At 39.3% G+C, this 12,268-nt stretch overlaps 1 protein-coding gene across 1 annotated transcript; it reads right to left on the bottom strand.

Annotated features, from left to right (window-relative positions):
- Positions 1 to 565: 565 nt before the first annotated feature.
- On the bottom strand, positions 566 to 2,704 carry LOC128198722 (heat shock protein 68-like). Its single transcript, XM_052885393.1, has one exon. The coding sequence runs from the start codon at positions 2,590 to 2,592 to the stop codon at positions 703 to 705; it is 1,890 nt and encodes a 629-aa protein (XP_052741353.1). The 5' UTR covers positions 2,593 to 2,704; the 3' UTR covers positions 566 to 702.
- Between the last annotated feature and the right edge of the window lie 9,564 nt (positions 2,705 to 12,268).

The raw sequence follows: 12,268 nt of genomic DNA, 5'->3' as shown, positions 1-12,268 counted from the left end.
AGATGGAAGCGGGGTAACTTGTTAGGATGAGGATGAAAATCCACACTCCTTTCTACACGGCATCGTACCGGAACACTAAATGACTTGGCGGTACGTCTTAGCCGGTAGGGTGGTAACTAGCCACGGCCGAAGCCTCCCACCAGCCAGACCTGGACAAATTAAGAAAATCTCAATCTGCCCAGCCGGGGATCGAACCCAGGACCTCAGTCTTGTAAATCCACCGCGCATTTCACTGCGCCACGGAGGCCGTCAAAATTGAATATAAGTACAAGTACTTCTATTCTAGTCCTTTTCAAGAAAGAAGTCCCCCAGACGCAGCGCTCTTAATGTCATTTGTGTAAGGCACTGTCAATTTTAGTTCAGGTTTAAGCCGCGGGACTTCTTTTTGGAAAAGGACTGTACGTATTTTATGCCTATGCCATTGTATGCCGTTGTTTACTGAACGGCCTGGGTATTCCATCAGTTCAGTTAAGTGTTAACCCATTCAATCCAATGCTAGCGACTTAAACATGACGTCCGCAAGACCAATCATATCGACTTGAGGAAATAAAATAAAACAAAGTAATAAATTAAAACTTTTTTTTTTATTTAAAGCCAACAGGTGTTCATTATCCTATATTTACATTTAAATAATAAATTAATCAGTCTTTACAAAATAATATCACAATCAATGAAAACAGACTAGGAACGACGGAAATAGCTTTAGTCGACTTCTTCCACCGTAGGGCCGCCCCCCGGCGCCCGCGCGCCCGCGTCCTGCGCGCCCGCGCCGTGCAGCTTGCTCATGACGGGCGAGCACCTCCTCTGCAGCTCCGTCAGCTTGTGCTCGTACTCCTCCTTGTCCGCCAGCGTGTTGTTGTCCAGCCACTGCAGCGTCGCGTCGCACTCGCTCCGAGCGCTGCTCTTGTCCGCGTCAGACAACTTCTCGCCGGCGTCGTCCAGCGCTTGCTTGACGCCGAAGATGTACGTCTCCAACTGGTTCCGGGCCACGACCCTCTGCCGCTGCTTCTCGTCCTCTTCCTTGTACTGCTCCGCCTCGGACAACATGCGGTCTATTTCGGCCTGCGACAGTCTTCCTTTGTCGTTCTTTATGACGATGTTCTTGCTGCGGCCCGTGCTGTTCTCTTTGGCCGACACGTTGAGGATGCCGTTGGCGTCCAAGTCGAACGTGACGTCGATCTTCGGCACTCCGCGCGGCGCCGGCGGGATGCCGGTCAAGTCGAAGGTCCCCAGCCGATTGTTGTCTTTGGTCATCGCTCTCTCGCCTTCGTACACTTGGATGGTGACCGCCGGTTGGTTGTCCGAGTACGTCGTGAAGGTCTGCGACTGCTTGCAAGGGATTTTGGAGTTGCGCTCTATGATCTTGGTCATGACGCCGCCCGCCGTCTCTATGCCGAGTGACAGGGGGGCGACGTCCACCAGCAACACGTCTTGGATCTTGGAGTGCGTCTCGCCGCCCAGTATGGCCGCCTGCACCGCGGCGCCGTACGCCACGGCCTCGTCGGGGTTGATCGACAGGTTGAGTTTCTTGCCGCAGAAGAAGTTCTGCAGCAAATTCTGCACTTTGGGTATGCGCGTCGACCCTCCCACCAGCACGACGTCGTGGATCTGGCTCTTGTCCAGCTTGGCGTCTTTGAGAGCCTTCTCGACCGGTTCCAGAGTTCCTCTGAACAGGTCCGAGTTCAGTTCCTCGAACCGCGCTCGGGACACCCGCGTGTAGAAGTCGATCCCCTCGTACAGAGCGTCTATCTCGACGGTGGCCTCCGTGCTGGACGACAGCGTGCGCTTGGCGCGCTCGGCGGCGGTGCGCAGGCGCCGCAGCGCGCGCGGGTTGCAGCGCAGATCCTTCCTGCACTTGCGCTGGAACTCGTCCGCGAGGTGGTTCACCAGGCGGTTGTCGAAGTCCTCGCCGCCCAAGTGCGTGTCTCCCGCCGTCGAGCGCACCTCGAACAGCGAGCCCTCGTCGATGGTCAGCACCGACACGTCGAAGGTCCCTCCGCCGAGATCGAATATCAGAACGTTGCGTTCGCCCTTCAAGTTCTTGTCCAAGCCGTAGGCCAGAGCCGCCGCCGTGGGCTCGTTGATGATTCTGAGGACGTTCAACCCTGCGATGGCGCCGGCGTCCTTCGTGGCCTGTCTCTGCGAGTCGTTGAAGTACGCCGGCACTGTGACGACTGCGTCCTTGACGGAGGTACCCAGATAGGCTTCGGCGGTTTCTCTCATCTTCGTCAGCACCATGCTGCTGATTTCCTCGGGCGCGAATCTCTTCGTCTCGCCTTTGAATTCGACCTGGATTTTCGGTTTGCCGCAGTCGTTGACGACTTTGAAGGGCCAGTGTTTCATGTCCTGCTGGATTTTAGGGTCGTCATACTTGCGGCCGATCAGTCGTTTGGCGTCGAAGACTGTGTTGCTGGGGTTGAGGGCCACCTGGTTCTTCGCCGCGTCTCCGATCAGCCGCTCGGTGTCCGTGAAAGCGACGTACGATGGTGTGGTACGGTTGCCTTGGTCGTTTGCGATGATTTCCACGTTCCCGTGCTGCCACACGCCGACACAGGAGTATGTGGTACCGAGATCTATTCCGATAGCTGGCATTTTGTTTTAATTTTAAATGTTCTTATAAACACACGTAAGTACTGTAATAAACACTTCTTTCAAAGTAAAACTTCGTAAACTTCACTTCGGTTCGCACCGATGTCTCTCGTCTTCACTGTTTCGTATTTCGAATTTACTGAGTTGGCGCGGCAAATCCGCCGCTTATATATTGAACGAATCAGAGGCCTAGAACATTCTAGCTGGATCGAGATTGCCCAATCAGAGAGCGAAGTCTGTCGATGGTTCTAGAGCTATTAAGGTCAGCCAATCGGATTGCAGGACGCAGTATGACGTCTAAAGAAAAGGACGGGTGTATCGGTAGAATAGCGTAAATATGTTGCCAGCGTAGAAATTGTTCCCCATGTTAGGGCAATAAATTCTATGGGGGGTGTATATAATTAGAAATAAAGATTTATTTTTACCATAGTGGCTAACATAAATTCGATATATTTTTCAAACTAAAGTTCTGTCAGCACGTCTGCATTAAAAAATAAAAGAAGTTATTATATAAGCATGTTATACACCGATCTAATCCTATTAATTTCAGTCAATTATAATTGTGAAGTATTTTTATTATCAACAATGGATTGAATAGACATTTAAATGATTTATTATTAATGGGTTTAAAAGGGGTTGAAGATTTATTATTAATGAGTTTCACAGGGTTTGATGCTACGATTTCTTGATCCAAATCCACATACGCTGACTACCAGTAGTTAGCCACATTGTAGTTATATATTGGTCCAGGCCAATGAGGCAGTTAGGTCTTTATTCTATTACTAGCTGACGCCGCGCAGTTTCACCCACGTGGTTCCCGTTCCCGTAGGAACGGTAACCACGGGGATAATAATATATAGCCTATGACCTTCCTCGATAAATTGACTATCCAACACTGTAAGAATTTTTCAAATCGGGGCTGATCCTGAGATTAGCGCGTTCAACCAAACTCTTCAGCTTTATATTATTAGTACAGATGGTCTGTGCTGTTATTGTTTTTCTTATGCTTACTTATAAAGTATAATAATTCCATAATTCACAAGTCCATGTATTCGTATTGGGATACAAAAAAAAATCCAGAAATATGACTTTTGAAAAAACGAAAATGTCTCTCAGAAATGTCTCTATAGGGAATTTCTTCCCTACAGATTTCTGGAGATTAGGGAGATTATGAATGCGTAAGCTGGTATCATTAGCGAAAGTTCCCGAAGATACGAAGGCGCCCGGAATATGAAAGAGATGGCATTTATGTTTTGTTTACATATTTAGATACACTGCGGACTGAGAGCCTGCATAGCCAGACTCACCTCATTTTATGAATGATGTTTTATGAAGACTGAAAGTTTGTCAGCCTATGTTCCTACCATAGTACTAGTAAGTACTTACCGGTATGGTAGGCCAATAATGTAATTTGAACTGGGGTACCAAGTTTCAAGGCTCCGTCAACCGTCAAAGTACTCGGCATATATGATACAATAATGTAGGTACCCAGTCACTTAGCTTCACCGCGGCAACTCTTCTTAAGTTTCTTTTGAGAAGTTTTAGCGTCTCTAGCAAAGAGTCGCCAAGAAGCCAAGGGTCTGGGGACTAAAAACATGACTAAAAACATGACATGACATGACACCAAAAACAAAATGATTTGTCATGATTAGACATTGACATTAGACATAGGATTATATTAAACATTTGCATATTTGCAAGTGCATATAATTCTATTTTATTGGGATATTGCTTACTTTTTCATTGATTGTGCTTATTTCAGATGTACCTACTTAATAAGTGTTAAATTGTGTAAGTGTCATAGGCTCCACCTTAGCGGTGTCACCGGCAGTTTAGTACGTGTTAGGTGTAAAATGATTTCTTCTACAAAAAAGGGTTATTAAAGCACCACAGTCAGTACAATCTGTATTGTTTTATGGTGAGAATTTTGAAACCATAAAAAAGTAGTTGAAAATTTTACAGTAGGTACAGATGCGATTGCAAACCATTTAGATAGCAGGCATTTTAAGATCACACAATAATTATCAACGCAATTCAGCAATACACCTGAATATAATGTAAATGTCTTATAATGAATGCTTTTTGATTTTAATACCCTTCTTTAGTGCATATTTGCATGCATATAATAGTGACGTTGGCATTTTCATAACGTAAACCGATGTCTAGTCATAGCGCAGCTTAATTGTTTTATGTTCTGTACTAATCAAATTTATATAATAAAAGAATTTATTTAAACTTGGACAAGTGACGATCAAGTTGGTAAGCACCGTAAGGTCTTAAGGGTCCACCCTTAAAAACTCACCGTGCTTACTTTTGGGAGGAGCAAGGATTAATTAACAAACAGCCTTCATAAAATGTGGTAAGTAGGTATGTCTGGCTATTGCAGGCTCTCGCGTTATGGTATCGATCGTAAGTTCTCGACCAAAGCACCGAAGTTTCGAAGGCATCGAGAACGAAACCGAAATAGCAAACTGTAAATTCGTTAGTCCTCAATCCCTGCAAGTCGAAGCTATTATTTTTTGGAAGTAAAGCACAATTAGAGAAAATTAATTTAGAAACTACTAGAGTGACTCTTCAGGGTGTGGAATTAGAGCGGGTTTTTGAAGCCCGGAATTTAGGGCTGCTTATGGATTCTGGGCTAAGATACGACAACTATATAGCTGCGGTAGTACGTAATTGCTTTTACCGGTTAAAGATCTTATACAAAATTCGTAATTACATCAGTCAAGAAGTACGTATACACCTGGTAGAAAGCCTCGTACTATCGAAATTAAATTATGCAGATGTAGTTTACGGGCCTCGTGTCTTGGCCAGAACCAGTAAGCTCATACAGCGGGTTCAAAATGCGTGTGCGCGATTCTGTTTCAACATTCCCCCCAGAGCTCATGTCACTCCATTTTTGAATAAGCATAATATGATAAAGATGAGGTCTAGGAGGAAGGTACATCTTGCTAGTATGATTTTTGGTATACTAAAAGATGGTAAGCCAGTATACTTGAGTCAGAAGCTTAGCAGGATGAGCCGCGACAGAGAATCACTAAGGTGCACTCGTAAGCCTCTGAGCGTCCCTCGACATTGTTCAGCTGCTTTTAGGGGTAGTTTTAAATATGCCGCCACTCGCTGCTGGAATAATATTCCACCGCCAATCCGTGATTCCCGAAGCAAATTTGCTTTTCGTAGAAAGTTGAAGATTTTTTTACTAGATAGACAAAAGGAATTTGAGGATTGTGCGGTGGAAATATCAATTTTATAGAGGGAATCAACATAATCAGGATAAATAGGATACTCATTTTTTGGAATTTTGAAATTTTAGTTAATAATTTAGTTATTTTCATTTGAACATGATTTTCTATTTACCTATATATATTTATATACTATAAAATATATATTATGCATTAATAAATACATACACTTCATAATATTATAAATGTATATATATAAATTGCATTGTCGTTTTCCATTACATACTAGTATCATATTATATCTGTAGTTTAATTAGTAATTATATATTTTTAAAATGTACCACATATTTGCTGCTTATTTTAATTTAATTTAGTTAATGTCAATTTATTTGTACAATTATAAGCTGTGACGTCACACGGGTCTCAGCTGAAAATCAGCGCCGTGTGTTATGCTTGTATGTAGTGCACAGCATATGCTGAACTGTACACCCTTTCTTTTTAAGGGTTACAGACAGACATGCTGTCATAAGGATAGGGTACTGACTGTCTGTAACTTTTAGATTTGAATAAATTTATTTTCTTTCTTTCTTTTCTTTCTTTAAATGTTTTGTTCACTTCATACAATAAAAATAACCTACCTACTTTTTATTATGAGGGGAGAGTTTCGTTGAATTTATCTAGAAAAATCGAATAACTGGTTTGCGATCGTAGTTTTTTTTGCAGGATAGCGTAGGAAGGTAGGTAGGATTATTCTAGTATATCTAGTTATTTATGTCGAAAGTAGGAAAATCAAAGATTTTATACCTAGTATAAAATCTTTGATTTTCCTTGGCCTTGGCGGTCCGTATTTGTCAGTAGCATAGAAACTAGGCACGACCGATGCCTACCACCTTTAGAGTAATAACTGTAAGTTACCACCAGATCCAGTGTTGCCAGATGGGTCTTGTCAGAAGTTACCCGAAATATTAAAAAAAGTAACCTTTTTGTCTAAAAAGTAACCTTTTCACTAACTACTCTTGCTTTTTGCGTTCCACAGCATGGCTAAACCACCATTTCAGCCTCTAGGGGCTAAAGTAATTTTGTTTTTTTTTTTAATATATTACGTTACGTTAGTTACGAATACTAGCCAAGTTTGCCGCTACACAAGTACTAAATTACTTTATACCGAAGAAGATTTTACTCGTAAATAGAATCATCTTATGTAAGGCCCTGATTGTTTGCCTTTTCCTCATGGGATAAGAAAAATAAAATTATAGAGCAAGAATTTAAAAAACAGTTGACGTGATTAATAATTCATACTTGATTTTTTAACAAATTCAATGTTACTGCAACTTAGGTAGGTACTTACTTATTTCACAACGTCAATTGTGACATCTTCATTTATAGTGAGAATTGTGACCTTATTTTGAAGATTGAACAAAAAGGAAACATCTCTTATACAGTGGGTCTGTTGTGTGTGTGTCAGCCACTTGTTTAACAATCTATTCATATTTTTTACTGGAAAGGTATTAAAAGTTAATAAAATGGTAGTTGAATTGACACAGAAACATCAATGAGTTCTTGAGCACTTGTCCGCATTTCTTGATTTAACGACTTTTCTGTTTTAGGTATTCGAAATTGTAAGTTATTTGTAAAAATTCCGAAATACCACGTAAAAGTAACCTTTTTATTAATGTAACCTAAAAGTAACCAATGTAGTCAAAAAATCACCTAAAAGGTTACAAAAGTAACCTTTTGGCAACACTGACCAGATCAGACATGAGTCAATTTAGAAATTACGATATACTAACTGACACATGACACAGGACCTCTTAGTTTATTGAAACCACAAAATTACCAACGCCAGATAGATACCTCTCAACTATTTAATAATAAAGAATTTTTGATAATTTTTTTATTATTATTCTATGACGAATTAACCCTTGACTGCAATTACACTTAATGATTACATCAATTACATGGTGATGATGCAGTCAAACTTCTAAGATAGAAGCGAGCTTACTTTGAAGAGGTAGATAGGTACAAGTTTATTCTACCCATACCTTTGACTGACATCATACCGGAACGGAAAATCACCAATCGGTTTGCGGGTTAGTAGGTACGTCTTAGTCACTAGGGTGGTAACTAGCCACGACCGAAATGTACCACAGACCAGACCTGAGCCAATTTAGAAAATATAAATTTTAAAATTTACCCGAGTTGAGAATCGAACCCAGGGCCTCTCTATTGAAACCCGTTATACGGTGGTAAACAGGAAAACTGCGCCAAAAAAGGTTTATAATACAATAAGGAACCAGATTATAACTTTATGCAAAATAAATTAAATTTAAAAAACCCTTCTAACCAAGCTTTCATTTTAAACTAGCGGACGCCCGCAACTTCGTCCGCCCTTAGACCTCTTTAATCCCTTACAGTATCGCTGTAAAAATCCAGTAATTTCTTCCATTTTCCTTCACTGCTCTGCTCCTATTGATCGTAGCGCGATGAAAAGTATACTAGGTAGGTATAACATGCCCAGGAGTATGAAGAATAATTGTAATAAGTTTCGTTAAAATCCGTAGAGTAGTTTTTGTTTATATAACGAACATACATACAGACAGACAAAAATTTTACTGATTACATTTCGGAAAAGTTCATTGTTCCCGCGGGTTTTGTGAAAAAATGAAACCCACGCGGACGAAGTCACGGGCGTCCGCTAGAATATAATGAAAGATCAAAGGAATAGATATTTGCACATAAAACCTGAAGTTGCATAACCGTAATTCGACTTTTCTAGACAATTCCAACGAAACTCCCCTCGTATTAAAAATAGGTCGGCCCTTTTATTATGAGAACAAAACATTTGCTATCTCTTTCTTTCTCGACGACATCGAATCTCAGTTCGGGAACTTTCGCTAGTGATATAGTAGAATGAAAGTCTGCAATAGCCAGACATACCTTACTATGCCCCTCCTAACGGTCAGTATAGTAGCCAATTATGGAATTTCGATCATGGTGGCTTTTAAGGTTTTTAAGACTTTTAAGTCAGTTTTTAAGGCTCCAGATCACTTGTCACTATAGTAAAAAAACCCATTTTAAACGAGGTATTTTTAGGGCACGAGCCGTAAGGCGAGGACCACTAAATATACTATGCACTAAATATACTAAACCCATTATAAACTCGGTTTCTATACTATGCACAAAAATTAAGGGAGCAGAAAAAAATTCCAAATTTTTGGGGGATTTTCAACAGGCTGTAACTTATACAAAAATGGTCGTACAGCAAAAAAATAAAAAGCGAATTGTAGCTCTAAGTGTTTAGTTTTTGGATCTGAGTTTGAAAATTTTTTTTTGAAAATATTTTTCGAGTAATCATAAGAAAACCACCGAAAAAAAAATTTTCGAAATTTTTTTGGGTTTTTTTTTAATCTACGGACGTGGAAAACATTTTTTCGACTCAACCTCCATATGGACCGGATAGCTTATTTATTTAGATTTAATTTCGTTTTTTTTAAATCTTGATACGAGCATTTCTCGCTGAGATATCGATGTTTGAATGGAAAAAGATCATTTTGTCTTTGATTACGAAAATTAAGAATTTCGCTCTGAAAATGTCATAATTTTTATCAAAAATGAAAAAAAAATATTTTTTTTAATTTTTCTCTCAATTCTTAGTGACTTGAAAAATTAAAGAAAAAAAAAATTATGACGTTTTCAGAGCGAAATTCTTGCTCCTTTAATTTTTTAAAAAATACGATCAAGTGGGAAAAAAAAACGGTTGGCTGGATTGAATTGAAACTTTGTAAGGTTTTTGTGGGTATATTGAACAGTAAAAGGCACACTTAACGTCAGTGGTTTCCGCAATATTTTTGATTGGGCGCTTGATTTTCCAAAAAACGACAAAAAGCCCTTTTTGGATGCTTTTTCAAATTCATATAATGATTGAAAAAAAATTTTTTTTTCAAAATTCAATTGCTAATCCTTGTAGAAAATTTATTCAAGTTTTTAAAACCAACCTCAAAATTTCTGTGCGATCATTGGTTGCTGTAGATATTGGTAATCAAAGGCAAAATAATCTTTTTCCATTCAAAAATCGATATCTCAGCGAGAAATGCTCGTATCGAGATTTAAAAAAAACGAAATTAAATCTGAATAAACAAGCTATCCGGTCCATATGGAGGTTGAGTCGAAAAAATTTTTTCCACGACCGTAGATTAAAAAAAAACCCAAAAAAATTTCGAAATTTTTTTTTTCGGTGGTTTTCTTATGATTACTCGAAAAATATTTTCAAAAAAAAATTTTCAAACTCAGATCCAAAAACTAAACACTTGGAGCTACAATTTGCTTTTTATTTTTTTGCTGTACGACCATTTTTGTATAAGTTACAGCCTGTTGAAAATCCCCCAAAAATTTGGAATTTTTTTCTGCTCCCTTAATTTTTGTGCATAGTATAGAAACCGAGTTTATAATGGGTTTAGCCCCGCGTGTTACAAAATACTTTTCACTACGCTTACTTTTCACAGACAACAACGCTGCATTTCGTTCCAATTTAAATTTTTCAAACAATTAAAGCTTTACATTTATGTAACTATGATGTAGAGCCGTAATAGCCCAGTGGATATGACCTCTGCCTTCGATTCCGGAGGGTGTGGGTTCGAATCCGGTCCAGGGCATGTACCTCCAACTTTTCAGTTGTGTGCATTTTAAGAAATTAAATATCACGTGTCTCAATCGGTCAGGAAACCTGCATACCAGAGAATTATCTTAATTCTCTGCGTGTGTTAAGTCTGCCAATCCGCATCGGGCCAGCGTGGCTATTGGCCTAACCCCTCTCATTCTGAGAGGAGACTCGAGCTCAGGAGTGAGCCGAATATGGGTTGATGACGACGAACTATGATGATTCTATTTACCAATAAAACCTCTTTCGATTTAAGGTAGGCTAGTACTCGTATCATACAAAATAACAAAATTACTTTAGCCCCTAGAGGCTGAAATGGTTGTATAGCCCCGCTGTGGAGCGGTAATATGACAGCGTTTTTGAGCAAGAGTAGTGAAAAAGTATAGTAAGCAGTAAGTGTGAGTAAGTATATTTATTAACATTTTAAATGGAATATCATGACGAAGCATGTCTGCATTCGCTAGACTATTAGCTTCAGCATTATTTTGGAGCCATTTTATACTTATAGGTCAATGCCAAACATCGCAAGGCATTGTCCAGGGCATTTAGAAGCAATTGCGCTGTGTGGCATAATATTTAAATAAAAATATTTTTTTTTCTTTCTTCTTCATGCTTCATGTCAACCCTTAATGTTTTTTTTAAAAAAATCGAAGGGTTGCCATGAAGCTAAGGGATTTTTTTTTGGGATTGGCAACTGGTGACCAAACTCACATTATTCCGAGGATAATATAATACGCTTTATACATTGACGGTTGACGAGAGAGATCAGCGCGAACTTAAAACCAGCTATCTTCTAAGCTACAACAGAACAATCTCCATATTTGACCGTAATCGTACTTATGTACGTAAGGTAGAAACCTGGTTAGTCCGTGGTAGGAACTTAACCTAACGAACTTTCTGCCTTAAAGAGGGTATGTCTGGTTCTCGCAGGCTCTCAGTCCGCTGTAAACAAAACTTATGCTATCTCACTTCTCGGCGCCGTCAAATCCTCGGGAACTTTCGGTAATGATATCAGCTTACGTATCCATAATCTCCCTACATTTCATCCGAACAGAAAGATTAATCGAAAGACATTTTCTTAGGACACATTTTTGTATTTTTATGGGTATTCCAATGTGAATGTGAACATAGACTTACGAATTACATATGTGATGATCGTCCTCTTTAACTGAGCTATTACGTTAAGTAATTATAATTATAATCGTTTAGTTTCAAAAATTATTGTTCTTTATAACATTCAACTAAATTAATAGTGTGCAAATATTATACATGGTGAAAAATAAAAAATACAAACAGTCACAATTACCAAATTAAATGAAATGAAATTAAGAAAAAGGTAAATACTTACAAATTACAATCAGTCACAATTACTAAATTAAATGAAATAAAATTACAAACAAAAAAGAAAAAATAAAACTTTGATATCTTTCGGAATGCGGTTAAATATTTTAATACACATATAATAATAATTTAATACACATATAAATAAATGCCTAAGTGCGTCATTGCTTCAGTGGTTAGTCTATATTATGGCTTCAAATCACAAACTTCAAATCCATGGTCGGACTGAATAACTGAACTATCTTTCGAACTTAACTTTCATTGAATATATTTCCCTAACATGGGGAATAATTTCTACGCTGGCAACATATTTACGCTATTCTACCGATACACCCGTCCTTCTCTTTAGACGTCATACTGCGTCCTGCAATCCGATTGGCTGGCCTTAATAGCTCTAGAACCATCGACAGACTTCGCTCTCTGATTGGGCAATTTTGATCCAGCTAGAATGTTCTAGGCCTCTGATTCGTTCAATATATAAGCGGCGGATTTGCCGCGC

This window comes from Bicyclus anynana, chromosome 14 (assembly GCF_947172395.1).
Source record: "Bicyclus anynana chromosome 14, ilBicAnyn1.1, whole genome shotgun sequence".
Lineage (NCBI taxonomy): Eukaryota > Metazoa > Arthropoda > Insecta > Lepidoptera > Nymphalidae > Bicyclus > Bicyclus anynana.
This window is presented reverse-complemented; position numbering and strand designations above follow the sequence as displayed.

What these genes read in the sequence shown, in the direction of transcription:
- LOC128198722 (XM_052885393.1), bottom strand. Translation starts at nt 2,592, where the DNA reads ATGCCAGCTATCGGAATAGATCTCGGTACCACATACTCCTGTGTCGGC.